The sequence below is a fragment of the Ursus arctos genome, unplaced genomic scaffold (assembly GCF_023065955.2).
Source record: "Ursus arctos isolate Adak ecotype North America unplaced genomic scaffold, UrsArc2.0 scaffold_17, whole genome shotgun sequence".
NCBI lineage: Eukaryota > Metazoa > Chordata > Mammalia > Carnivora > Ursidae > Ursus > Ursus arctos.
This window is the reverse complement of record NW_026622841.1, coordinates 43,384,349-43,412,084: the sequence shown is the minus strand read 5'-3', so window position 1 is coordinate 43,412,084 and position 27,736 is coordinate 43,384,349. Positions and strand designations below refer to the sequence as shown.

General features: G+C 38.5%; 1 protein-coding gene across 1 annotated transcript in view; it reads left to right on the top strand.

Annotated features, from left to right (window-relative positions):
- The first annotated feature begins 9,937 nt into the window (after positions 1-9,937).
- TAF4B (TATA-box binding protein associated factor 4b) overlaps positions 9,938-27,736 on the top strand; it is a 127,278-nt gene continuing 109,479 nt past the window's right edge. The window contains exons 1-3 of the mRNA XM_026496135.4: positions 9,938-10,792; positions 25,319-25,464; positions 26,600-26,707. Of these exons, the coding sequence (XP_026351920.2) occupies positions 10,441-10,792; positions 25,319-25,464; positions 26,600-26,707 (606 nt within the window). The 5' untranslated portion in view covers positions 9,938-10,440. The remainder of the gene's footprint in view (positions 10,793-25,318; positions 25,465-26,599; positions 26,708-27,736) is intronic.

Below are 27,736 nucleotides of genomic sequence, written 5' to 3'. Positions count from 1 at the left end.
ACTGATACATACATAAGAGAAATCCATACTGATACCTACATACATTTAGTCAGTCATAGCCCACTGACTAAAAAAGAATGCCTAAATCCATACTGATACATATTTCTTCCAATAAAATGCCAAATGATAATGTAGAAGAAATGAAAATGAGTTTTAAAACATCACCATTGTGCATCCATCATAGTAATAACTGATTCAGCCAAGAGTCAGTAAAGGATGCTACAATTAATAGGTCAAAGTCTGATGAAGAACAAGATATTTACATAGACACAAAGAAAAACAGTAACTTTACAGTGAGAAACCCCAAATATACCAACAAAAATAAGTGGTTAAATTTAAGGTAAATAATAAAACTTACAAACTTCCATCATGTGTCTCCTACTGTGATTTAAAGAATATAGCCTCACTCATGCACTATTTCTGCCATGTTAACCTGAATATGATCAGGAGGAAACAAGAGACAACCCAAGCTGACGACATTGTACAAAACAAATGGCCTATTCTTTTCAAAATTGGCAGTATCATGAAAAACAAAGAAAGGCGCGGAGGAACTGTTCTAGATTAAAAGAGACAAACGAGATAAAACTATATGCAATGAATGATTCTGGACTGGATCCTGGACTAGAAAGAAAATGTTATCAAGGACATTATTGAGACAGTTGGCAAAAGTGAAAAAGGTCCGTTGATTTAAGATCTGTTAACTAAATAATTGTATCGATGTTAAATTCCCTAATGTTCTTCATTGTACTTTGGGAATGAAGTGCATGTCTTTGTTTTTAGGAAATACACAATGAAGTGTTTGAAAGAAGGGGGCAGGTCTGCAACTTACTTTTAGGTAGTTCAGAAAAAAAAGTATATATAGAGTCAATTCTCACGATTTATGGTAGTTATGTTCTATTAAGTTACAAAGCACTAAATTAGCTAATATTCAACCATGACTCCTACGGGAAGTATAGGGTTAGGTTCCTGTAAGCCTTTGGTCATAACATTTTCTTCTTCCCATCAATACATAAACTTGTTTTATGTGTGTTTTTATTTAAAGACACTTTATTTAAAATATGTTGTTGATTCAGTAACATTGAACTCACAACCACTAGCACTATAACTCATGCCGGGACTACGCTGGTCTAACATGTGTATTTTCCTCCGTAAGGCACGTCACAGCCTTTTTGTGCTTGGGAACACCAGGCGGCACTTCAGCGCTATGCCTGGGGGCTATTTTAAGCAGTGACATCCCTAACAGAAAGCACAAAAATAAGAAAAACAGAGCACTAAGTAGACAGCAAAAAGGACAACTGGTTACAGTAGGAGAGCTGAAACAAGAAGGCCGCGCACCACCTAGTTTGACCTCACCTGGGAACATGCGCATTTGGCAACTCAAATTTTTCACTGCTCTGCACATGCCTCTAAAAGGCCTCGAAAGTACTGTTACGTATTGATTTGGAGAGCTCCATTTATGTCAGTTTTACGAAGTAGGTGAATTTGCAAACACAGAATCTGTGAGTAATGAGGATGAGTGTGTGTGTGTATATATGCATACATACACACACAGAGAAAGAGAGTGAATGATAAAAGAAATCAAAATGTTAAACTTGGTGAATCTGGATGAAGGAGATATGGGAATTATAAATGCTATTTCTTGCAACTCTTCTCTAAGTTTGAAATTATTTCCAAATAAAAAGGTTAAATTGTTAATAAATTCGTTTTACTCCTCTGCTTAAAATATTTCAATTTCTTTCATTTGCACATCATATGACCGTTCTCTGACTCTCCAATCTCATTCAGGCAACTCTTCCTCTGATTTGCTCTCTGCTAGTCTAGAGGGCATTCTTTTAATTCCTGGAACACTTCCCTAACTCCCTAGCTAAATTAGACTCTGTCTATTAGCCTCTTTCAAAGTACCTTCTTCTTTTCTTTTGTAGCATTTATCATAATTCATAATTATACAAGCAAACAATTAAGTGTTTTTGTTTAATAAATATTATGCATAAAATGATAATTATAAAGACATTTTAGAAGTATGGAATTATGCACATGACCTGATTTAAATGTTTAGTTTAGGCATGGAAAATTATTTAGGTACAGTTGATTCTAAATTATAGGGAAAACCATTATGTATGCTTCATATAGCAAGCATATAATGGACAAGGATTAGAAAGTAATATACAAAAATGAGAATTTAGCTGAATTGTGGAATTATAAATAGTTAAAAATAGAAACTGTTTTCTTTTTTAGGTTCCTTTCCATAAGAAAGAAAAATAGTCCTAAATCAAAGAATGATGATAATAATTATAATGTTAATGCTTAAAGGAACATTTTGAATAAAAATCTCTCTGATTACAGACCAGAGAATAGAACAAAGGATGAGCAAGGCTGGAGTCATACAGAGAGCCCAGTCAGCATAATTTAAGTGAGTGTACGTAGGCTTGAACTAAGAGTGACAGTGGGAATGACAGAGTTGAGATTCCAGAGATATTATATTATAGATATGATGCCAGGATTGCCAGGATCTAATGACTCATTGAAACAGGTGAAAGAGAGGGAAAAGTCAAGGTCAATTCCTAATTTTACATCCTAGGCAACTAGAAGGACACCGATTGTCTCACTGAGATAGGGATTATAGAAGAAAAAGTAGGCTTGAAGGTAGGATTATAAATTTAGTTTGAGCCTGTGAAACATCCCGGTGGATATAGTAAGCAGCTGTCTATATAAGACCAGAGGCCAGAAGAGAAATCTGGGCCAAAGACAGATAGATCCGAAGTCATAAACATACATATGGAAATTAAGCCATGGAAGTGAATGTTATCACCCAAGGAAAGTACAGACTGAGAACAGAAAACTGAAATATGAACTTCCTATTACTGTATGGAGAACTGTATTACATACAATACAATGCGTGCCAGGAATACACAGATGAGACAAAATCCTGTCCCTGGTGCCAATCTGGAGGTTGAGAGTGGGACAGGAGTCAGAAAAGTACTCTCTTGGAGCGCCTGGGTGGCAGAGCAGTTAAGTGTCTGCCTTCGGCTCAGGGCGTGATCCCAGAGTTCTGGGATCGAGCCCCACATCAGGCTCCTCCGCTATAAGCCTGCTTCTTCCTCTCCCACTCCCCCTGCTTGTGTTCCCTCTCTCACTGGCTGTCTCTATCTCTGTCAAATAAATAATAAAATCTTTAAAAAAAAAAAAAAGAAAAGTACTCTCTTTGTCAAGTATCTACTTACGTATTAGGTTCTCTCTCCTGGTTCTGAGGTGAACATGACCTCATCTATGAAGAAAATTCACTAAATTGTGAGCGAGGATAGGCAAGAAAAACAACTGAATGACCATAATATAATAAATATCATGGGAGAAGAAGGAGAGGCGATGAATTCATCCAGTATACGTTATAGCCTCTTGAAAGCCAAATAAGAATCGGCAAGGTAGAACATGAGTTTCAACTGGGGAAAGTCTTTGAAGGGAGGTGAAGCAATGTATGAAAAGGCATAACGCTGACAGAGAGTTTGGGACATTTAGGGAATTTCTGTAGTTATCTATGGTGCCAGTGGAAGGTACCCACAGGAACACAGCAGAGATGGCTTGGGCAGTTCAGCAGGTGTCAGGTCGTAATGAACCTTGTATGCCATACTAGCTATTTGAGATTTTATCCTGTGATTAATGGAAGGATGTGAAAAAATTGTAAGTGGGAGCTACATAAGTAGATTTGCATTTTAGAAAGACTGTTCTAGAAATGATAAGGGTCATGCATTGGGCTGGAGGAAGGGAGAAAGATTAGAAGAGATTTTCTGCAAGTTCCTACCATCACAAATATCTACCTACCAATGTCTGTGGTCAAGAACTCTGCTTTGGCTTCTGTTGCCATAGACGAATGGTCTGCTGCTTTATAAAAGCTAAAGCTCTCCACTTGTGCACTAGGTTCCATCCCTTTTTACCTCAAGGACATGGCTCCAGCAAGTCTCCCTTCTTTACTCTGTTCTCAGTAATTTCCCTCCCTGTTGGATCATCATCAATATATAAGTATGATGTTATCATAAAGAAAAACTCTTCCTTGACCTCAACCCCTCTAGCTACTACCCCATTTTCCTGTGCACCTTGCATCAAAACTTCACATAGTCTTCAAACCCTTCCTTTCCATTCTTTCTTGAAAATACTCCAATTAGGCTTTTCCCTCCACATTCCACACAGACTTACTTGTCTCTTATCCAGGCTACCAATGACCTTGCGTTGTGTTGCTGTATCTACTGGGGAATCACCAGGCCTCATTTTATTTGACCTATTAGTGGCATTTGACCCAGTCGATACCTCTCTTCATCTGAAAGTTGGCCATTTCTTGGCTTTCAGGACTCCTTACTCTCCTAACTTTCCTCTTATCAATGGAGATTCATTCTCTATCTCTTATTGCTGGGTCCTCTTCATCAACCCAACCTTTAACATTAGAGTACTCAGGACTCTGGCCTCTTCTCTTCTTCTTTATACTCTCTTCCTCCTTGGTCATACTAAGTCCAATGGTGTTAAAAATACCATCTGTATGCTGGTGATTATATTTTTATTCAGCTTGGACCTCTTCCTTGAACTTTGGGTTTGCATACCCAGCTGCCTACCCCAAACCCTCTTTGGATAATAAGCACTTCAAATTAAAATATCCCAGGGGCACCTGGATGGCTCAGTTGGTTAAGCGTCCGACTCTTGATTTCAGCTCAGGTCATAATCTCAGGGTTGTAAGACTGAACCCTGCATAATACTATTCCTTTCCCTCTGCCCTTCCTTCTCTCTCTCCCTCTCAAAAAAAAAAAAAAAAAAAAAAAAAAAATCCCAGATTGGGCACCTGATTTCCCAATTACCACTGCAGTTATCCCTATTCCAATCAACAGCCCCTTATGCTTCCAGTTTGCCTTGGCCAGAAACCTTTATATCATCCTTAACTCCTCTCTCATACCTCACACTCAATCCATTAGGAAAACCTGTTGGATCTACCATCAAAATATTCCCAGAATTTGACCACTTTTTATCACTTACCCCAATATCACCTTAGCCTAAGCCACCATCATCTCTCACTTGGGTTTTCCAGTAGCTTCCTTAAGTATCTCTCTACAATTATCTTTGTATTATTATGCTGGTATATTATCCTATAATTATCCTACTCAGTTAGCCCTCTTGGACTATTCATAGAGCAATCAGAGTGAAGTTTTAAAAATATAAGTCAGATAATGTGACTTTGCTGCTCGAAATCTCCCCATGCCTTTCCACCTCTCAGGGTAAAGAGCAAAACCCTCCTCAGGCCTACACAAGGCCCGGTGTGACTTTGCTGCCTTCCCTCTCTTTCTTCCATGCACCAACAGTACTTCCTATGCTCTCGTTCGACTTCCTTTTGTATGATATGCATCACTATCTAATATACCATATAATTTACCTTTTCATTTCTTATTCACGTTTTTATAATTTACTTTTTTTTTTTTTTCATTTTGTCTGTTTCCACTGGAATGTATGCTTCACAGGGACAGGGATTTCTGTCTTTTCTTTTGTTTCACTGATAAGAGTCTCTACAGCCAAGCACAGTGTAAGCATACAATGAACACTGGTTATATGAATAAATGACTAAAGGGAGAGGGGAGGAAGACCTTCTAAGAAGATATAATTCAAGAAAATGAGTGCTAAAACAGACAATATAAGTAAAAAATTCTGTGATTGCAGACTCTTCCAGAAAATAAAAGATTATTTCTGAGATTATGACTTCTTGAGTAGTCATTGCTTTTTCTACACTTAAAATGAAAGGAAGAGAGTACTCACACTTTTAGAAAATACCCATCTTGCTAGGTTAAGGCAGTGTTTGTAATAAGCTTCTGCCTGGCATAACTTTAGCAGGCTAATAGAATTGCCCAGCTTCATGACGTTCAACGGTTTCCTGAGTGCTATGGGGAGGAGACCAGGGAGTACTTTAGCTGTACTTAAAAGATTTCAGTTGTCACTAAGATTATATATTTTAAGAAAAAACTTGTGTTAGTTTTTGATTATGTAAATAAATTAGAAAATACACAAATATAAGCAGAAATTGACCACTTAGAATGTCTCCAAACAGATGTCCTCTGTTAACAGTGTGGTGTATAATCTAGATTTTCTTCTGAGCATATATCTACCTGCTTTTTGGTTAAAAAAAATTTTTTTTTAGTTTACAAAAAATGGAATCATTCTTTCTATACTATTGTATAACGTCCTTTTTACATTTAACAAGATACCATGATCATTTTTCCATTAACATACCTCTACGAGTATAAATCTGAGTGGCTGATTAGTATTCCATACTGTGAAGCATCTCTTATGACAGGATCTTTCCGTCGTATCCACTTTTTTTTTTTTTTTAAAGATTTTATTTATTTATTTGACAGAGAGAGACAGCCAGCGAGAGAGGGAACACAAGCAGGGGGAGTGGGAGAGGAAGAAGCAGGCTCCCACCAGAGCAGATGAGCCTGATGTGGGGCTCGATCCCATAACGCCGGGATCACGCCCTGAGCCAAAGGCAGACGTTTAACCGCTGTGCCACCCAGGCGCCCCTCGTCGTATCCACTTTTTGTAGGAGCATTGAAAGTGTCTCAGACTTCATTAAACCTTTAGTGAAGGCATAAAAAATGGAACTCATTAATGAAGTCAAACTTCTTAAGACTTTAAGCTGCATACCTTTAAGAGGACAGGAATGACAGAATGGTGTTGTAGGAATGTGTTCTATTGCAGGAAAGTATTTAAATATTTTGATGTAAAAGCACAGATACTGGACCAGGTTCAAGGTATAGTGAGGCCATTTGTTTCTGACTCAGTTTGAATCTGAGGCCATAACCATCTTAGCCAAATAGTTAGGTTTTCTCAGGCAGATTTTTCAGCTGATTTCATTTCACAGATAAAGAAGGCTTCCTGTTTAAATTCTACAGAGTAGTAAACTTTTATTCGTTTTCTGAGGAGACTGTAGACATATGGAAAATCAAAAGGATAGTAACAGTAATTTGCATCGTCCACCAACTGTACCCTTAGCCTTTGGTTTTGCCCAAATTAAAGTATGTTCATGTGCGTGTGCAAAATACTGAAATTTGGAAATATAAATTCTGTGTTTGTTCACAGTTTTATTTTATTACCCGAGTTGATGAGCAAAGTATTTGGACAATTAATGACTTAATGAATTAATGTCCCTCATTTAGAAGGTCCTATCTGGTCTGAATGTTTGTGTCTCCCCAAAAATTCATATGCTGAAATCCCAACTCCCAAATGTGATGGTATTAGTAGGTGAGGCCTTTGGGAGGTGCTTATATCATGAGGGTGGGACCCTCATGAATGGGATTTGTACTTTATGAAAGAGGCTCCAGAGAGATTATTCCTTCTGTCATTTGAGAACATGAGGAGAGTCTGTGGTCTGGAGGAGAGCCTTCACCTAACCATCCCAGCACCCCAATCTCAGATTTCCAGTTTCCAAAATTGTGAGCAATAAGTTTTTGCTGTTTATAAGCCACCCATCACCTAATCTAGGAAAAGGAGATTAAGAGATATAAACATCCAGTTACAAAATAAATAAGTCATAAGTCATGGGGATGTAATATACAGCATAGGGAATAGTCATTAACACTATAACTTTATAGTGACAGAAGCTAGTCCTATCAAGATGATCATTTCATAATGTATAAAAATACTGAATCGCTGCCATACACCTGAAACTAATATAATATGGTATATAAATTATAAATCAATTTTTTAAAAAGTCTGTGGTATTTTGTTACAGCAGCCTGAATGGACTAAGACAGAAGGTAAATGAGTATTTTTCAACATTTTACAAATTTTACAAAAATTTTACAAATATTTTCACAGACAAACATAATAAAAATCAAGGTATAATCCTCCCCTGCATTTTTTTCTTCTTTCACATAGGAGATAAAATGCATTTTGCTTCCCTACGTACCCTGTTTTAGTGTTAAGTTTCCATAGAAAGGAAATATAGCAAGCATAGTTATTACTAATTCCAAATTCAGGACAGTAGTTACTTGTGTTGGGTAAGAAGTATATTCTTTGCAACTAGAAAATTAAAGTTGCCATCAATGAGACAAATAATAGAGAGAACATCAACAATTATAACAAAACGTTCAAGGTCACTTTACAAAGAAAGTGTACTTCCTCAGCCAGGCTTCTTTGTAACTTGATTGAGGTTATTTACATATCTAAAGTATGTGAGTTGGGGGTGGGGTCTAATGAAAGCTTAGAAAGGGAGAGTCCTCAGAGCAAACTGTGAGCCCTCCTTCTGCAAGTATTTATTGAACTACACTCTATGGAGAAAAAAAACAAGGCTAAACAATTTGCCCAGCTAGTGAAAAGCAGATCTAAGATTTGAAAGCACTAGACCATATTGCTTCACTGAAAATGTTGCATAGATCTGTTTGATTCATTTAGCAAATATTTATTAAACACCTTTTATGTGCAACGCATTTTGCCAGGGGCATACGGAATATATGATGAATTAGATACTTGTGGAGATATGGAAAGAGATGTACTTTGGTTTCATACAGACTGTTTTGGATCCCAGTTTCCTGGAAAATTACTCTTTTTTTTTTTTTAAAGATTTTTATTTATTTTTTTGACAGAGAGAGACAGCCAGCGAGAGAGGGAACACAAGCAGGGGGAGTGGGAGAGGAAGAAGCAGGCTCCTGCGGAGAAGCCTGATGTGGGGCTCGATCCCAGAACGCTGGGATCACGCACTGAGCCAAAGGCAGATGCTTAACAACTGCACCACCCAGGCGCCCCGGAAAATTACTCTTTTAACTGCAGTTTTTAAATCAACACAATTAAATGGCTGTTAAAAACAAAACAAGAAAATATACCTCTTAGTGACCAGCACACAAGGAGCCCTCAATAAATTTATCCTCTCCCCAACTCCACTGTGTTTTCTAGAGGCCAGGTGATCAGTAAGTCTTCATGAATGGGGAAGGTTGTAAATGATCTGAATCATAAGATGGGCTCTTGATTTGGACTGGTTGACATGGGAGAGACAGCAAACGTAGTGAAGCATGAGGGCTGTTGAGTAGATCCAGTCCATTGGAGCTTACAGGGAAGGAGAAAACTAGCAGCTGTAAAGATCACCTTGACTGCCTACTTGCAAAATCTCCTTCAGTTATAGTCTCGGTTCCTACAAACATAATCTTCCGACAAACGCCTGAAATCAAGTTATCTTCTCTAACTAGATCTCCAAGGAGCAAGTTTTTCTGTATATTGGACTTACTGATTCATTTAACAAACACTTTTCACTTTTTCAAATAATATTTAGGATTGCAGTTAAAATCTAATTGCTAGAATCTGAGGATGCAGAAATCAAAAGACACTGTCCCAGTTTTCAAGGAGATAAAAACGTAAACAATTTACGTTTAGAGGTGACAAGAGATACCTATAGCCGCCCAAAGGAAGAAAACGATTTTCCTTTGGGGCAGTTCAACTCTAAAATAGGCTTATTTTACAGAGTATAAAATTATACGCCATTCTTAAACACTGAAAAGAAAGAAATGAATGCTTTTTTTCCCACAATGTCAACTGTAACGCTCACATTGCGACGCTTCAGGGCGAAGCTCGCAGAAAAACAGAGGAAGCGTGATTAAGTCTTACTGAGTTACCGTTCTCTGAAACCAGTTCCCATTTTTTTCCTCAAAGTAAAAGCGTGTGGAAATTACACTCCTGGATTTTAAAGGAACATACCACTAGGGATACCAAGGAGAGGTACCCGAATGTCGCAGTTTTCCAAGTGCGGTCTGCCCCTCCCACGTGGTAGATTTTTGGCAACTTGACCCTCCTTCCTCCTGATGCTGGGGAAGATTCTAACGCCCTCTGGAGCCGTCCCTAGTGACGTCACGAGCGCGATTCCAGTCTGCGGCCAATCACAGGGCCGGATTCCGGGGGAAGCCCGGGCCGGCGGTGGCGGCCTGTGCGCGTGCGCGAGGTCTCCGCGTGGCTATATAAACATGGCTGGCGTGGCCGCGCGGCGGGGCCACGCCGAGTGTGTGTAGGGGGCTTTGGGGCGCTCGGGTTTGTAGTTTTTGAAATTTCTGGCGGGGGAACTGGGGCGCAGAGTTTTGCTGGGCGGTGGGAGCAGAAGTGACGCTCTTCCGGGAACCCCGCAGCCGGGCTCCGGTGCTGCGGGACCCGATGCTGAGGCGCCGGGCTGAGTCGGCGCACGTGTGAGCGCCGCTGAGGAAGTGGCGAGCGCCCGAGCAGGTGTCGCTGCAGCCGGGGCCGCACGGACCGGAGGGAGGTCCGGGACGCGCGGGTCTCGGTGTCCAGCCGGCGCCCGTCACTGACTTCTGTGTCGCGGCCCCTGCGCCTCTCCCTAGCGATGCTGTGGAGCCGGAACTGCTCTGGAGTCGGCTGCCGCTTGTCAAGCCTCCCCTCGCCTCTGCTCCCGGAACGGCAGCGTCGCAGCTGCCGCTGATGCACCTGGGGATGCCCGCGGGCCTCACGGAACCGGCCGGCGCCGCTCCCTCCGCCGGTGTGAGCGCCTCCGGGACTGTGACGATGGCCCCCGCTGGGACTCTGCCTGTCCGGGTGGAGAGCACCCCCGTGGCCTTGGGCGCCGTGACTAAGGCTCCTGTCAGTGTCTGCGTGGAGTCCACGGTGTCCCAGCCCCTGCGGTCCCCCGTCGGGACCCTGGTGACCAAAGTGGCTCCTGTCAGTACTCTTCCTAAACTCAGCAGCGGCCCTCCGCTGCCCGCTCCTCAGATAGTCGCTGTGAAAGCCCCCAACACAACAATCCAGTTGCCTGCTAATTTGCAGCTTCCTCCAGGTATGTCGATCACCTTTTCCAGCTTACCCATCGGTCCAGCCAGCGGTGGCACGGGAAACGTCGCAGCACCGGGTTGTGCCTGCTTGCTGGTAGCTCTAAAAAACTCAGCTGAGAGAACCTTTCATAATTGACTTTGCAGGGCAGTGATTTTTCTTTACGATTAATATAGCCTCTTTGAATCATTACTGCATAGTTTTTTCCATATTTAAGGAAAGAATTTTTTAACCCAAGTGACACAGTAAACGCTGGAGCAGTATCTTCAGGAGGGCCTTTGAGGCACTGGCTCCTAGGTGGGAGAAAGTAGAAAATAGCTAAAGTTTTTATTTTTTATGTGGAGAAGAGACCAATTTATATACCCACACGCTTAGATGGCCATATTTAAAAGAAAAATTCTTTAAAGAAGTTCTTGTAAGGCTCAAAGAGGATTTTAAATTTAAGCAAGCTGAAATAAGTTCACTGCTTTTCTAGTACCAGAAATGAATAATGCTTGCTACACGATCTTTAGATGTGTGATGATTGTAATTTTCAGTTAGAAGAATACCTCTCATAGGGAGCAGTGCCAGAGTTGACACAATTGTTATATTTGAAGTGGTGTGTGATGCTACAGTTAATGAGTCTGTGACTACTTTTTATCCCAGGGTTTACATGTTTGGGCTGATTTTCATGATATATGCAGAGATTTTGCTTCTATTGTAAATTTGAGTGTTCTACCTTCTTTCTTCCCTCAACTGAAAGTGTCTTGGAATTTCAGTGGGGGGAAAAAAGGCACAGATCACATTCTTTGGAGTGAGTGAACTCGACTCTTAATTATATCGCCTTCTATTTATTTTGCTTAGCAGTAATTGAAACTCGGACATGCAAAGATGGTAAAGAAGTGAAGCATTGGATTCACGATTTTAGTATCCCCTAGCAAAATGATAGGGGCTCTTTTGTAGCTATTGTTTGGTTTGATCGTGAACATTGTGGAAAGATTATGTTCTTTACTTTAGATGAAGTTCTGTTTCAGTTTTGTATGGTACAGGAGGTACATATACTTAAGGCTATGCTGTGTACGCCATTGAATACATTTTCTGCCAGTTCTAAATTGCCATCCTGCATATACTTATAGTTATGAATATGTTTAAATGAAATCACCTCCGAATTTGTTAGAAACTAAATTCCTGTCTAGTCAATGAAGATTGTTTAGAAACAATCAAAAAAGTATTAAAATAGAAAAACTATCAAGAGTAAAAACTTGTAAGTGGAATCTAATCACTAGTGGAAGGCATACTGTGCTATACACTTTTTATATATTATTTATATCCTTTTGTTGGTCATAATAGGTAGCAAATAAGAAAAGGTCTCTAAGGGTAAATAACTTGACCAATGCCAGACACCTCATAGGTGTCAGAGGAAATTTGAATCCAGGTCTGTTTACACAATACTGTGCTTATCACTTGGTGTGTGTGTAGGATATGCCTCATTGAGTATCAGGGCTAAACAGTGACATAAAATTTTAGAGCCTAATCTTTTGTACACAAAGAAACCAAAACTGAAACTTGCCAGAGCTATATAGCTGGAAACCAGGACCACAGCCTAGGTGTGTACTACACTAAAACATTTTAGGTTATTAACCATGGAAAAACCTACCGGAGAGACGAGATAAATTGCCTGTGGGAAATGTTAGTTACAGAGGAGGTGGGGAGGTATTTTGAAGAGCAGCTTTTGGGAATATTTCAACTGATGGGTGGCAGAAGACCATACTAACCTTTGTGCTCTCATTGGTGCACAATAAGATAACAAATAGTTGAGGAATGAAATGGAAATACTGATTAACTTCTTAAAAAAATATATAAGTCTTGTACCATTCTTTTATATCCTGAGTATTAGTAATTGATTACTCAGGGATGTTTAAATCACATAGAAGTCACCTTTTCTTTTTGCAACATAATGAATACTTTTAAGTATTTGATTTTTGTTTACTTCAGAATTTCCTCAATGAAAAGAAGTGGTTTTTAAAAATATAAATATTTTTATTTATATTTTGCTTATATTGTAAATTTGAGTGTTCTACCTTCTTTCTTCCCTCAACTGAAAGTGTCTTGGAATTTCAGTGGGGGAAAAAAGGCACAGATCACATTCTTTGGAGTGAACTCAACTCTTAATTATATTGTCTTCTATTTATTTTGCTTAGCAGTAATTGAAACTCAGACCGGCAAAAAAAAAATAAATAAAAAATAAATAAAAAACCCCATAAGTTTTTCTAGGGAGCAGGGGCTGGAAGTAAAAAGGCACAGCATTGTGAGGAAATGAAAGAAGCTATAGCAAAGCCCTGAAAATTACTCTGTCGAATGTTTTTAGTAGTCTCTTTGATCTTCTCAGTCTTCTCTTTTATGAACATGTGGGATTTGGGGCCAGACTGCAGTTCTTTCTGTTTTTGGTATTCTGCGTCTCTTCTATCACTTGTTTGAGAATGATGATCAAGGATTTGGTTGCTTCTGTTATGTCATGAACTGGTAAATTCTGCTTGATGGTCATACTGTACAGAAGTCTGTGAAAGTTATTGTAAAATGGTTCAGGTCTTTTTACGTCAGCTCTTTCATGCTCAGGCATGGCATAGGATTTGGATCTTTCTCAAATTCCTGAACCAGTTCTTGGATAGCTAGTGGTTCTTGTTTCCATCCTGGCTTTACCCAAAGGATATTGCATGAGGGTAGGGCCTCTGTCGCTGCCTTTATTACGTAGGGCCTAATAAATTCCTTGCTCAGAGAGGGCACCTGAGTATTTGAATGCACACATTAGTATATGTGGAGAGAGAAGAGGACAATAGGGCTGCAGCCCCAAAGGGATTCCAAGAGCCATTACACATATTGGTGCATTTTACTTTTAATTTCTTTGCTCATTCTGCTTACAAAAGCAGCAAGGATTCATGTAAAAGAAAAAAAAAAAGCATTACTTAAATGTAATATACTCCCTTCACCAGAGTATTGCTATTAACAATATGTTACCCTATTCATGTTAGTACCTATAAATCTTCCTCATTTTTTAAATTGCTTAGTAGTCCACTGTATCAGTGTACCATCATGTTTTGACCACTTTGCTATTCGTAGATATTGATATTGTTTGCACTACTTTCTGTTATTACAAATGATGCTATTATAAATATCTTTGTGTGTTTTTGTGCAGTTTTAAAATTTGTTTTTTATAGGATAAATTGCTGGAAGTGGAATTGTTAGTTCAAAAGGTAATCCTTGCGTAGGATTACCAAATTTTATCCCCAAAAGATCATTTAAATGCATAGTCAACAACATTAATACTTAATTTTAAAAAGCTACCTGTAGGGGTGCCTGAATGGCTCAGTCAGTTAAGTGTCTGCCTTCAGCTCCGGTCATGATCCCAGGGTCCTCGGATCCAGCCCTACATCTGGCTCTCTGCTCAGTGGGAGCCTGATTCTCCCTCTTTCTCTGCCTGCCACTCCCCCTGCTTGTGCTCTGTCTCTTGTCAAATAAATAAATAAAATCTTTTTAAAAAGATGAAAATATAAAATAAAGAGCTACCTATGGAATCTAATAAGTAATTTTCCAGACTAAACTTTCGTTAACAGTAAGAGAGGATGAGTCCTATAATTGTGTGGACAGATACAAACTTCAAATGTAGAAAAATGTGGGTGTATGATAATGTTATATAGATTTGTTGCTGAATACCTGTGCCTAAGAGGGCTCTTGTTAGTTTGTGAAGTAAAGTAAGTATATAATATACAGTAGTTGGGAAGGTTTAGTTCAGGGCAAATTTAGTTCAGAGTAAGGACTAGGTGTGGTAATCAAATTTATAGATAACAAGGGGCTTGATGGGTTAGCCTTTTGTGGAAAGCAGTGAAGTGTAGCAATAAAGGGGAGAACATTGGCCTTGGAATCAACAGCCCTGGATTTGAATCCCAGCTCTACCACTTAATCGGTTTGTGATTTGGGGCAAGTTTATTAACCTCATCCTCAGTGTCAGTTTTCTCATGTCTAAAATAGGATCAGACCTTCTTCATAGAACTATCTTATGGATTAACTAAGAATATGTCTACATGTCACACCATTTGTGTGGAATACAGAGTTGCATAGCGGGCATGTCCTGAATATTTAAGGTACCTGTATAGCATTGAGCTATAGGTACTCTGGTTGCTATTTATCTAATGTGTATTGCATCCGCCAAATTCACTATTTTTTATTTTTTAAAAGATTTTATTATAATTTAAAAGGATGGATTTTGAAAGTAACCTCAACGTCTATGTGCCCTCATTTTTTGTCTGTTACACAAAATTTGGAAAATACAGAAAAATTACCCCATATATTTTGAGCGTATCTTTTAGTTTCCTTTTTTATATAAACTTTATGGAGCTACAGTTTTTTACATGTGCATTTATTTTAAAAAGGAAGCCATTTACAGTAAGTTTTGAAAATTTTGACAAAGGTATGACCACCATTCCAAGAGGTGGAGAACATTTCACTCCCCCCAAATTTAGTTTCTTTGGGAAACAAAATGTATGGGTGCTTCCTTTATTTATTTATTTATTTATTTATTTATTTATTTATTTTTACATAATTGGGATTCTATTATTTTGATTTCTATATCCTTCTTTTTCACTTACCATTATATAGTGACAATTTTGTATGTTCTAACCTCAAAAGTTTAATTTTAATGGGTGCATAATCTAATATTTAGTTTTTTCTCTATTCATTTAGGTTGCTTATGCCTTTTTGTTTAAAAAAATGACAAAAGTAAAACGAATGTTTTTGTATTTAGATTGTGGTGTGTGTCTTGATTATTTTCTTGGGGCAGGTAACAAATTCTAAGAATTTTTGGAATTTCTGGATCAAGGAAATATGAGTGTATTAAAGTTTTATATTTTTTAACTTACTCATACATTTCTGTGCTAACTGTATACTAGGTTCTATGCTCATTACCATGGATGTGGTGATAAATAAGGTAGACACAGTTCTTTTCCTGGAAATTAAAGAGATTTTGAGAATTTCCTTAGGTTATTCTGGGCTTAATTTTTCTCGAACAATATTTTTCTAAACTAAGACATACATATGTAAAAACAAATATGGCAAGTTAAAAAGGTAAAATCACCTGAAAATATATGATCCTACTTTTAAAAGATTAAATTATTTAATAAAGTTAATAGAAGTTCTGTTTTGACAAATCTGCTGTGTAAATGGAAAATAGAGAAGATGTGCCATACTGATAGTAGAATCTGGGTTTGTAAAAACTTACTGATTGACTTTAAGTTTTTCTTTTTTTTTTTTTTTAATAAATATTTTATTTATTTGACAGGGAGAGAGAGAGCGAGCGAGCGAGCATGCACAAGCAGGGAGCAGCAGGCAGAGGGAGAGGGAGAAGCAGGCTCTCCGTTGAGCAGAGAGCCCGATGTAGGGCTCGATCCCAAAACCCCGAGATCGTGACCTGAGCCGAAGGCAGACGCTCAACCAACTGAACCACCCAGGCACCCCTTAAGTTTTTCTTTTATTCACTCAAAGAATTATCAGAATGAGAGAAGAAGAAATTTAAGTGACTTTAAGCTCAGTAAGGGAAACTATGATATAAAACATTAAAGGAATTGGGGCCCTGGTGCCTGAGCAAGAAAACAACTTTGGGTATGTTTGTCTGCCTTTATGTGTTTAAAGGACTACCCTGTGGAAATGAAAGTAGGCTTCTTTTGTGTGCTTGCACAAGGACCATCCTATCTGTAAATATTATGGGAAAAATATTTTTGGTTCTGTATTAAGGAATAACTTTGTATTTCTTTTCTTTTTTTTTTTTTTAAAGATTTTATTTATTTATTTGACAGAGATAGAGACAGCCAGCGAGAGAGGGAACACAAGCAGGGGGAGTGGGAGAGGAAGAAGCAGGCTCATAGCAGAGGAGCCCGATGTGGGGCTCGATCCCATAATACTGGGATCACGCCCTGAGCCGAAGGCAGACGCTTAACCGCTGTGCCACCCAGGCGCCCCTAACTTTGTATTTCTACTCTACTTGTGAAGAGGTGACATTTGTACATCCTCACCTTCTTAACCCTAGACTTATTTCAGTAGAGACTAGAAGGTCACCAGTCAGGCAGTTACGTATAGATATTAAATTATAAAAAGTTTTTCTGACTCTTAGATTTGTGTGGGTCTGCTCTCATTTCAGGGTCAGTAGGAATGCTAGGAAGTTGGACAAATCAGAACCACTATCCAGGTCAACTTGCAGCCAAGACAAAATAGGAAAGTCATCTTGGGACATAGCAGTTCACTGGGCAGATGTGTAGAGTAGTATGTTAAATTATGTACCAGTTAGAGAGTGAGCACTGGACCACTTTACACCTTACTGTCTTAATATTTTTAGGGGAAAGGTGCTCTGTAACCTTATCTATGATTACTTTCTCTCAACATGTCAGTAGGATAAGTAGGTGAACTGGTTTTCCTGTCATGATTGGAAAATGAATCAAATTTATTAGGATTTGATTCAAAGAGACTTGGTACCTGGCTTTCAGTTTCCTTTATAGGTTTATAAGTGCTTTCCCCTAGATTGTTGCTCATTGGAACTGGGCATTTGGGATAGATAAACACTTCAGTTAGAAGAGCATTGACTTTAGTTGAGTTCTTATTATTATATTCACAGTATTGTCTTCAACTATTCTAGTATTACTTCCTGCTGATGTTTGGAGTATTTAGTTGAAGAAAAGTTTGAATTGTGGACCTTTTGGTGTTAATAGCAGTTGTTATTACTACTATTGATAAGTTTAAAATTCAAAAGCCTGCTTGAAAGTATTGTCTCATTTAATCCTGTTAACAATCTTGGAAGGTAGGTATTAAGTCTCTTCATCCACAAATATGGTGTGTCTTTCCATTTATCTAGATCTTCTTTAATTTCTTTCAACAGCATTTTGTAGTTTCCAGAGTATTGGTGGTATACTTATTTTGTTAAATTTATCAGTATATTATTCTTTTTGGTGCTATTGTAAATGGAATTGTTTTCTTTGTTCCGTTTAGTCATTCATTGCAAATGTATAAAAATACAGCTGATTTTTATACATTGATTTTGTATCGTGCTGCCTAACTGAACTTGTTAGTTTTAATAGTTATTTTGTGGATTTGTTAGGATTTCTACATAGAAGATCGTATTATCTGTGAATAGATAGTTTTACTTCTTTCTTTGGATGCCTTTTATTTCATTTTCTTGCTTAATTGCTCTGGTTAGAACTCTCAGTACAGTGTTGAATAGAAGTAGTGATTGGAGGCATTCTTGTCAAATTTCCTCATCACAGGTATCTTTGTCTTATTCCTCATCTTAAGGGAAAGCATTTAGTCTTTCACCATTAAATGTGATGGTAGAAGGGATAAAGAAAGGGGGGATAATCAGAAGGGGGAATGAAACATGAGAGACTATGGACTATGAGAAACAAACTGAGGACCTCAGAGGGGAGGGGGGGTGGGGGAATGGGATATACCGGTGATGGGTAGTAAGGAGGGCATGTATTGCATGGTGCACTGGGTGTTATACCGAACTAATGAATCATCGAGCCTTACCTCGGAAACCGGGGATGTACTGTATGGTGACTAACATAATATAATAAAAAATCATTAAAATAAAAAAAAAATGTGATGGTAGGTGTGAGTTTTTTGTAGATCTCTTTTACCAGGTTGAGGAAGTTTGCTTTTATTCCTATTTTCTTGAGTGTTTTCATCATGAAAAAGGGAGTTAGATTTTGTTAAATGCTTTTTCTGCATCTGTTGAGATGATCATGGGGTTTTTGTCCTATATTGATATGCTGTTTTACATTACTGTTTGTTTGTTAGACCAGCCTTCCACACTGAGATAAATATTACTTGATGGAGTATAACACTTTTTTGTTCTGCTGTATTCACTTTGCTAGTACTTTGTTGGGACTTTCTGCATCTATATTTATAATGCATATTAGTCTTTAGTTTTTTTGTGATGTCTTTATATGGTTTTGGTATCAGGGTACTACTGACCTTACAGAAGGAGTTGAGACATGTTTCCTTCTTTCTACTTTTTGGAAGAGTTTGTGAATGATTGGTATTAATTTTTTCTTGGATGTCTGGTAGAATTCACCAGTGAAGCCATCTGGACCTGGGCTAATCTTATGGATACTTTTTTTGATTAGTTATTAAATTCATTTGTTAGAGACCTCTTCAGGTTGCATATTTTCTTTTCTTTTTTTAGGATTTTATTTATTTCAGAGGAGTGGGAGAGAGTGGAGAGAGAGAGAGCACAAGTGGGGAGGAGGGAGAAGGAGAAGCTGGCTCCCTACTCAGCCTGGAGCCCGATACGGGGCTCCATCCCAGAACTCTGGGATCATGACCTGTGCCGAAGCAGACATTTAACCAAATGAGCCACGCAGACGCCCCTACGTTGCCTACTTTCTCAAGTCAGTTACTGTAGTTTTTTGTTTTTAGGAATTTGTCCATTTCATTTAAGACATCTAATTTATTGGCTTACAATTTTTCATAGTATTATTCCCTTATTATCCTTCTTTCTGTAAGGTAGTGGTAATGTCCCTTCTTTCATTCCTGATTTTAGTAGTTTGAGCCTTCTCTCCTTTTTTCTTAGTCAGTTTGGTAAATGTTTTTAAGTTTTGTTGGTTTTTTTCCCAGAATCAGTTTTTGTTTTTGTTTTTCTCAATTGTTTTTATACTCTCTACCTCTGCTCTAATCTTTATTAATTTCTTTCATCTGCTTCCGTCAGTTTTTATTTTGCTTCCCCCCCCAGTATCTTTTTTTTTTTTTTTAAGATTTTATTTATTTATTTGACAGAGAGAAAGAGAGAGACAGAGACAGAGAACAGTCAGGGGGAGTGGTAGGCCGCGGGAGAGGGAGAAGCAGGCTCCCTGCTGAGAATCCAGCCCTATGCGGGGCTCTGGGATCGTGACCTGAGCCAAGGCAGATGCTTAACCAGTTGAGCCACCCAGGTGCCCCTTTCCTCCAGTATCTTAATATGGAATTTTAAGTTATTGAATCTTCCCTTTTGTGTGTGTGTGTGTGTGTGTGTGTGTGTGTGTAGGCTCCACAGGCAGTGGAGCTTGAACTCATGACCTTGAGATCAAGACCTGAGCTAAGATCAAGAGTAAGGTTCTTAATTTTAAGACTGAGCCACCAGGCAGGCACCCTTTGAATCTTCTTTGTTAAGAGAGGGAGGGAGGAATAGGGGGTGAGGTAGGGGGAGGGGCAGAGAGGGAAAGGGAGAGAGAGAATCTTTTTTTTTTTTTTTTTAATGTTTTTTTATTATATTATGTTAGTCACCATACAGTACATCCCTGGTTTCTGATGTAAAGTTCGATGATTCATTAGTTGCGTATAACACCCCAGTGCACCATGCAATTTGTGCCCTCCTTACTACCCATCACCAGTCTATCCCATTCACCCACCCCCTCCCCTCCGAAGCCCTGTTTGTTTCTCAGAGTCCATAGTCTCTCATGCTTCATTCCCCCTTCTGATTACCCCCCCCTTTCTTTATCCCTTTCTTCCCCTACCGATCTTCCTAGTTATGTTCCATAGATGAGAGAAATCATATGATAATTGTCTTTCTCTGCTTGACTTATTCCACTTAGCATTATCTCCTCCAGTGCCATCCATGTTGCAGCAAATGTTGAGAACTCGTTCTTTCTGATAGCTGAGTAATATTCCATTGTATATATGGACCACAACTTCTTACTCCAGTCATCTGTTGAAGGGCATCTCGGTTCCTTCCACGATTTAGCTATTGTGAACAATGCTGCTATGAACATTGGGGTGCATATGGCCCTTCTCTTCACTACGTCTGTATCTTTGGGGTAAATACCCAATAGTGCAATGGCTGGGTCATAGGGTAGCTCAATTTTTAACTTTTGAAGGGACCTCCACACTGTTTTCCAGAGTGGCTGTACCAACTTGCATTCCCACCAACAATGTAGGAGCCCTTGGGAGAGAGAGAATCTTAAGCAGGCTCCACACCCAGCACAGAGCCCAACGCAGGGCTTGAGCAATCTCGGGACCTTGAGATCATGACTTGAGCCAAAATCAGGAGTTGGGATGCTTAATTTACTGAGCCACCCAGGCACCCCTCTTTTTAAATACCACCATTTGTAACTATAAATGTCCCTCTAAGCACTGCTTTATCTGCATTCCATAAATTTTGGTTTAATATGTCTTCATTTTCACTCATTTCAAGGTATTTTCCAATTTCCCTTGTGATTTCTTCATTGACAAATGACTACTTAGGAGTAATTAATTTCTTTTTTTTTTTTTTTAAAGATTTTATTTATTTATTCGACAGAGATAGAGACAGCCAGCGAGAGAGGGAACACAAGCAGGGGGAGTGGGAGAGGAAGAAGCAGGCTCATAGCGGAGGAGCCTGATGTGGGGCTCGATTCCATAACGCCGGGATCACGCCCTGAGCCGAAGGCAGACGCTTAACCGCTGTGCCACCCAGGTGCCCCGGAGTAATTAATTTCTTAATATTTGTGAGATCCCCCAATTTCTTTTTGTTGCTGATTTCGAATTTCATTCCAGTGTAGTTGGAGACTATACATTGTCTGATTTTGGTCTTTTAAAGTTTACTGGGGCTTGTTTTATGTCCTAGCATGTGGTCTATCCTGAGAATGTACCATGTGCACTTAAGAAGAATGCTGGGTGGAGTACTCTATATATGCGTTGCAGGTTCATTGGTTTATAGTATTGTTCAAGTATTTGATTTCCTTGTTGATCTTCTATATAGTTGGCTATCCTTTGTTGAAAGTGGGGTATTTAAGTCTCTCAACTATTATTGAATTTCTATTTTTCTCTTCCTTTATGTCAGCTTTTGCTTCATGTATGTTGGGCTGTTTTTTGTTGCATATATGTTTATAATTGTTAATATTCCTGATCTGTTGGGTGTTTTATCAATTATAAAATGCCACCTCTTTATCTCTAGTAACACTTTTAGACTATTTTGTGTGATGTTAGTATGGCCACACTAGCTTTCTTATGGTTGCTGTTGTATGATATGTCATTTACTTTCAACTTTGTTTTATATTTGAGTCTAAAGTATGTCTCCTGTAGGCAGCATATAGTTGGATCTTACCTTTTTTTGGTCTGGTTTGACACTTTTGCCTTTTGTGTGGATTATTTAATCCATTAACAGGTAATGTTACTATATAATTAGGTTTAGGTCTGCCATTTATTTTTGTTTCTATAGATTGCCTCTCCTTTTTGTTCCCGTATTCCTTTTTTCCTGCTTTCCTTTCCATTAAGTGAATGTTTTCTAGTGTGACACTTTGTTTCCTTTATAATTTTTCAATATATATTTTTAGTGGTTCCAGAGGTTACAAAATACATCTAATACATATTATGCATATATATATCTAATAAATTCTAAAAGAATTTATTTCACAAATAACTTATTTGGGTGAGATATAGAAACATTTCTATTTAGCTCATTTTCCTCCCACTTTTTTATATTTGTGCTATTATTGCTCTACATAGGACATCTAGATATGTTAGAAACCTAACAATACCTTGTTGTAATTATTACCTTATGTAACTTTATGTTTTTTAAAGAAACTGACAGAAGAAAGAAGCACAAGGACATATTCATAGCATTTGTTTTATTACTTTCTTAGTTACCGTTTCTGGTTTTCTTCATTTGTTTTCAACCAAGTCATTTCCTTAGTGTGATACAACTTTAGTCCCACCCACTTCCTTTCTTTTTTTTTTTTTTTAAGATTTTATTTATTTATTCAACAGAGATAGAGACAGCCAGCGAGAGAGGGAACACAAGCAGGGGGAGTGGGAGAGGAAGAAGCAGGCTCATAGCAGAGGAGCCTGATGTGGGGCTCGATCCCATAACGCCAGGATCACGCCCTGAGCCAAAGGCAGACGCTTAACCGCTGTGCCACCCAGGCGCCCCCCACCCACTTCCTTTCTGCTGTTATTCACAAACATATTACATTTTTATGTTATGGGTCCAAAAACATAATTATGTGTCTATAGTTCCATACAATTTTTTTAAAGAAATTAAGAGAAGAAAGCAGAATTAATAGGCATTTATATTGTCAAATTATATAATTACCTTTACAAGTGCCCTTTCTCATTTTCATGTGAATTTTAATTACTACCTGGGATCACTTGCTTTGAGCCTGGACAGCTTTATTTAGTGTTTCTTGTATAGTGTGTCTGCTAGCCAACCAATCCACTCAGTTTTTATCTGGGAATGTCTTCTTCTTCTTTTTTTTTTTTTTTAAGATTTTATTTATTTATTTGACAGAGAGAGAAAAAGAGAGCACAAGCAGGGGGAGCAGCAGGCAGAGGGAGAGGAAGAGGCAGGCTCCCCGCCGAGCAGAAAGCCCAATGTGGAGCTTGATCCCAGGACCCTGGGATCATGACCCGAGCCGAAGGCAAACGCTTAACCTACTGAGCCACTCAGGCACCCCTATCTGGGAATGTCTTTATTTTGCCTTCAATTTTGAAAGATATTTTTATTTTTATTTTTTTTAAGATTTTATTTCTTTGTGAGAGAGAGAGAGCTTAAGCGTGGGAGTGGCAGGCAGAGGGAGAAGCAGGCTCCCTGCTGAGCAAGGAGCCCAATGCAGGACTCAATCCCAGGACCCTGGGATCATGACCTGAGCTGAAGGCAGATGTTCAAGCAACTGAGCCACTCAGGCATCCCTTGAAAGATATTTTTAATGGATATCTGATTGTTAGTTGAATTTTTTCTTTTTCTTTCTTTCTTTTTTTTTGCCTTTCAGCAAGTGGAATATGTCATTTCACTGCCTTCTGGCCTCCATTGTTTCTGATGAGAGGTCAGCTGTTAATCCTGTTGGGGTTCTCTTGTAAATAATGAGTCATTTTTCTCTTGCCGTTCTCAAAATTTTCTTTGAATAGTCGAACGTTTTTATTATGACGTATCTTGGTGTGGATCTCTTTGAATGTATTAGAGTTTGTTGAGCTATTTGGACATCTGAATTATTCTTCATCAGAGCTGGGGAGTTGTCAGCTATTATTTCTTTGAATATTTTCTGTTTCTTTATCTCTCCCTTTCTGTTTCTCTTGTCCTCCCTCTCTGGTACTCACATTATGCCTATGTTGCAGTGCTTATCAGTGGTCCACGTTTCTCTGAGCCTCTGTTCATTTTTCTTCATTCTTTTCTCTCTCCATTCTTTGGATTTAATAATCTCTGTTGATCTATCTTCAAGTTCACTGATCTTTCTTCTACTTACTTAGTTTCACTGTTGAGCCCCTCTAGTTCTTTTTCTTTTTTGTTGCTGTATTTTTAACTACAGAAGTAATTTTTTTCTAAGATCTGTCTTTCTAGCAATAGTCTCTATTTGATCATATCATCATACCTTCTTTTGCTTGTTTACGCATGGTCTCCTTTAGTCTTTTGAACATATTTATAACCTTTACTTTGAAGTTTTTGTTATTAGCTGACAACCAGTCCTTCTCACAGGTGGTTTTGTTGCCTGATTTTTTCCCTGCCTTTCATACTTTTCTTTTTCTTTGCATGTTGTGTAACTTGTTATTCAGAATTAATATATTGGGGCGCCTGTGTGGCTCAGTGGGTTAAGTGTCTGCCTTCGGCTCAGGTCATGATCTCAGGGTCCTGGGATTGAGCCCTGCGTTGGACTCCCTGCTCAACAGGGAGTCTGCTTCTCTCCTGTACCCCCCAAAAAATAAATAAATAAATAAATAAAATCTTAAAAAATTTAATATATTGTAGCAACTCTGGATACTGCCTCCTGTTCCTTTGAGTGTATTGTTGTTGTTTGCTTGTTTGTTTGTTTTTAAATATATGACTGACTTATTCCAATGAAGTCTATTTTTCCCCACAGTGGGAAGCCTTTGATGTTGCTCCTCAGAGGGCACAACCAGGCATAAGCTTAGCCACCCTGGGATGACAGGGCTCTCTTTGACTTTCTCTTTCTCTGATTTCTCTATTAAGCTGTGTCTCTTTGTTGGTATCACAACCAGGTGTTAGGCTCTACCTTTGCCAGCCAGTTACCCTATTGTTTTCAACAATGCCATAGGGCCCAACTTGCTCCATAGTCTGATCCAATTAAATTTAGACTCCTTTACAGGGATAATTTTTGAGGTTATTGTTTGAGGTTTGTTCTGACATCAAGAGGGCCCTTCTTAGTTTTTGTTGCTGTTGTTGTTGTTTTTCTGGTTCTGTCTGGGAAATTAGAGCTAGGCCACTAATCTGCAGGGCCTCTTAGGAGAATTTGCTATGACATATCTGTATGAGTCTATTTTGGAATCCTCCAATTTATTCCATTGGTCACTTTGTGTAGTCTGGTTCCATTACTCACTGTAGTTTTATAGTTTGACGTCATGAAGGAGAAGTGTTTTGGCTTCTTTTAAGTAGCTTTGAGTGAAAACATTTCCACATTGTATAATAGTTAGTATACGTGGAATTCGGTATGTATTAATCACTTATTCAGAGCATTTTACAGTGTTGAAAGAAATGGTCAGAACACAAAATATATGATGATTGTTTCATTTATTAGCTTTGAAGTCATATTTTGTTTTCTTTTAACTCTAGGAACAGTTTTGATCAAAAGTAACAGTGGCCAGTTGATGTTAGTATCTCCTCAGCAAGCTGTGACAAGAACAGAGACCACTACTAACATAACTTCAAGGCCAGCTGTACCAACGAATACTCATACAGTCAAAATCTGTACAATGCCGGTAATATACCTTAGTTTTTTTTATCCTCCTTAATTTTCCAGCTGTTTTCTTCACATAAATGTGTGTGTACTTGTCAATAAAAATAATAGATGATTCTACTCAACTTTTTGAATTAAGCCACTGTCTTTGAACATGTTAATTAAGGGGTTTGGTTTTGTCATTTGGTAATTGCTAAAATAATAATGATTCAGTCTTCATACTCAAAGATTTTATAGTCCTCAAGGGAATGTTCAAAGGGCTATTTGTATCTCTCAGTGGAAAGAAAATGATCATTCTGTTTCAGTTTTCATTTGTGGTAAAATATTAACACTACAGTTTACACTATTCATTTGCATACATATCTTACAGAAATGACTTTTAAGAAATTCAGAAATCCGTCATATTTCATTAGTTGGTGTTAGAAAATGGTTAATTTTACATACATGATAATTTTTCCAGGTAACTAAAATTTATCTTGTGTGCCACAGATTTAAAAAAAATTTTTTTATGGCAAAAAAGAGAAAGAAAAAAAATAAAATGAAATTTTAGTGGTGTTTTTCTTTGGTAAAATAAAAAATGCTGAATGTAGTATAACATTTTCTTGATGAGTCAGGCTCGTCCTAAAGAAGGATTGCATAGTATTCTGTGGTAATAATTCTTTGCCAGTTCTGTCCGCTTTCCCCAGTAGCCCCCATTTTGTGCTTTCCTAGTATTTGGTTTTAAGTTCTCGACCATTTTCTCTGTTACTGTATCTTTCAATGGCAGCTGCTCCTTTCCTTTCTAGTTTGCTTTATCTGACTGCTGTGAGTTAAGAAGATAGGTTAGCAGATTTTTGTTTATAATTAGATGATAAATAAGAATCCATTTATTTTCTCTATGAGCCAAAGATTTTAATGCTAAATTACTGTGATATTTATTTGTTAAATCAGTTGCCTCCTTAGGAATATGAAATGGGTGTCAATTGGCTAATTGACCAGTTAAGTTCATAGTGGAGAATGTGCTTAAAACCTATAAGGTTGTAAAGCCAGTTATAACAAAGAAGCTTGCTATGGTAAAGTGTTTTAATGTTTAATGTTTATCGTAGTACTGATTGATTTAAAATTACTAATGGTGATGACTCTATTACCTCTCCTCCCTCCCCTGTCCACCCCCCCAGAATTCTAGTTCACAGTTAATTAAGAAAGTGGCAGTGGCACCTGTTAAAAAATTGGCACAAATAGGAACTACTGTGGTAACCACTGTACCGAAGCCTTCCTCAGTACAAGTAAGTTGTGACTGACTTGTGTCCATGCACGCACTGGTTTTTCTCTCATCTTTCTCATTTAGCTATTTCCTGCCAGATGTGTAAGTTGCCACAGTGACCATGTGACCTTGAAGAAAGCAATTCAGTGATATTTGCTGACACTTAAACCAAAGTGGGAACTGTTGGAGGTGTGGAAAAGATAAGATAAACATGGTGTATATTCTTGAAATATCAGTTTTACTTGAATGTATTAAGTTAATACAAATACATGTAGTAGTCATGTGTCAGAGTGTCTAGAAATAGTTGCTGGGACAGAATTTTGACGTAGGAGACATTTATTAGTTATCAATATCTGTGGAAGGGAAGGAGAGTAAGACTTTGACCTAGATGCAGGCCCAGTAAAGCCTCTCCCAGCTGGGTGCAGAACACTGGAGGAAATATGGCCTGTCCGAGTTATTCTACTGCGTTGGTCAGCTGGGCCTTAATTCCCCCTCTGTGATACGTCACTGGATGTCAACTCCACAAGGAGAGTTGTGCTGTTGGGCAAGGTAATTCTCTCTAGTTGAGACAAACCCTGAAAGAACTGACATCTGTGGGCATTCCCAACGGCTGGAAAAACACAGATTTCCTTGTAATGGTGTATCACAGTTTACTCCTTATGTCACTGGGATCTGCTTCCTTAAAAATGTTAGAGACCAGATCTTTTGTGATTCCAGTGGGTCTGTTCCTTGGGGAAACAAAGAAGAGGAGGTTACTAGGATGAATTGCAGTCCTCCCCATTGTGGCTGATACTCATCATCTCCCTCCTTTACTATCCTGTTCATTCTAGGTTCCCTCCATTCTCAATTAATAACTCTGCTGGTCTTGGTAACTTAACTGGTAGTGTGACCAGACCTTCATCTCTGAGAGAACTGATGTCCTAATTGCCATGCTGTCTTGAGGCAAGAGTTGCTGTACTTGTCCATTGATCATAACAATTGGGCGAGGAAACACCAGCAGGCATTTAAATGGATCACCTGGATTTACCACACGTAGTCTTCTCAGTCTCCA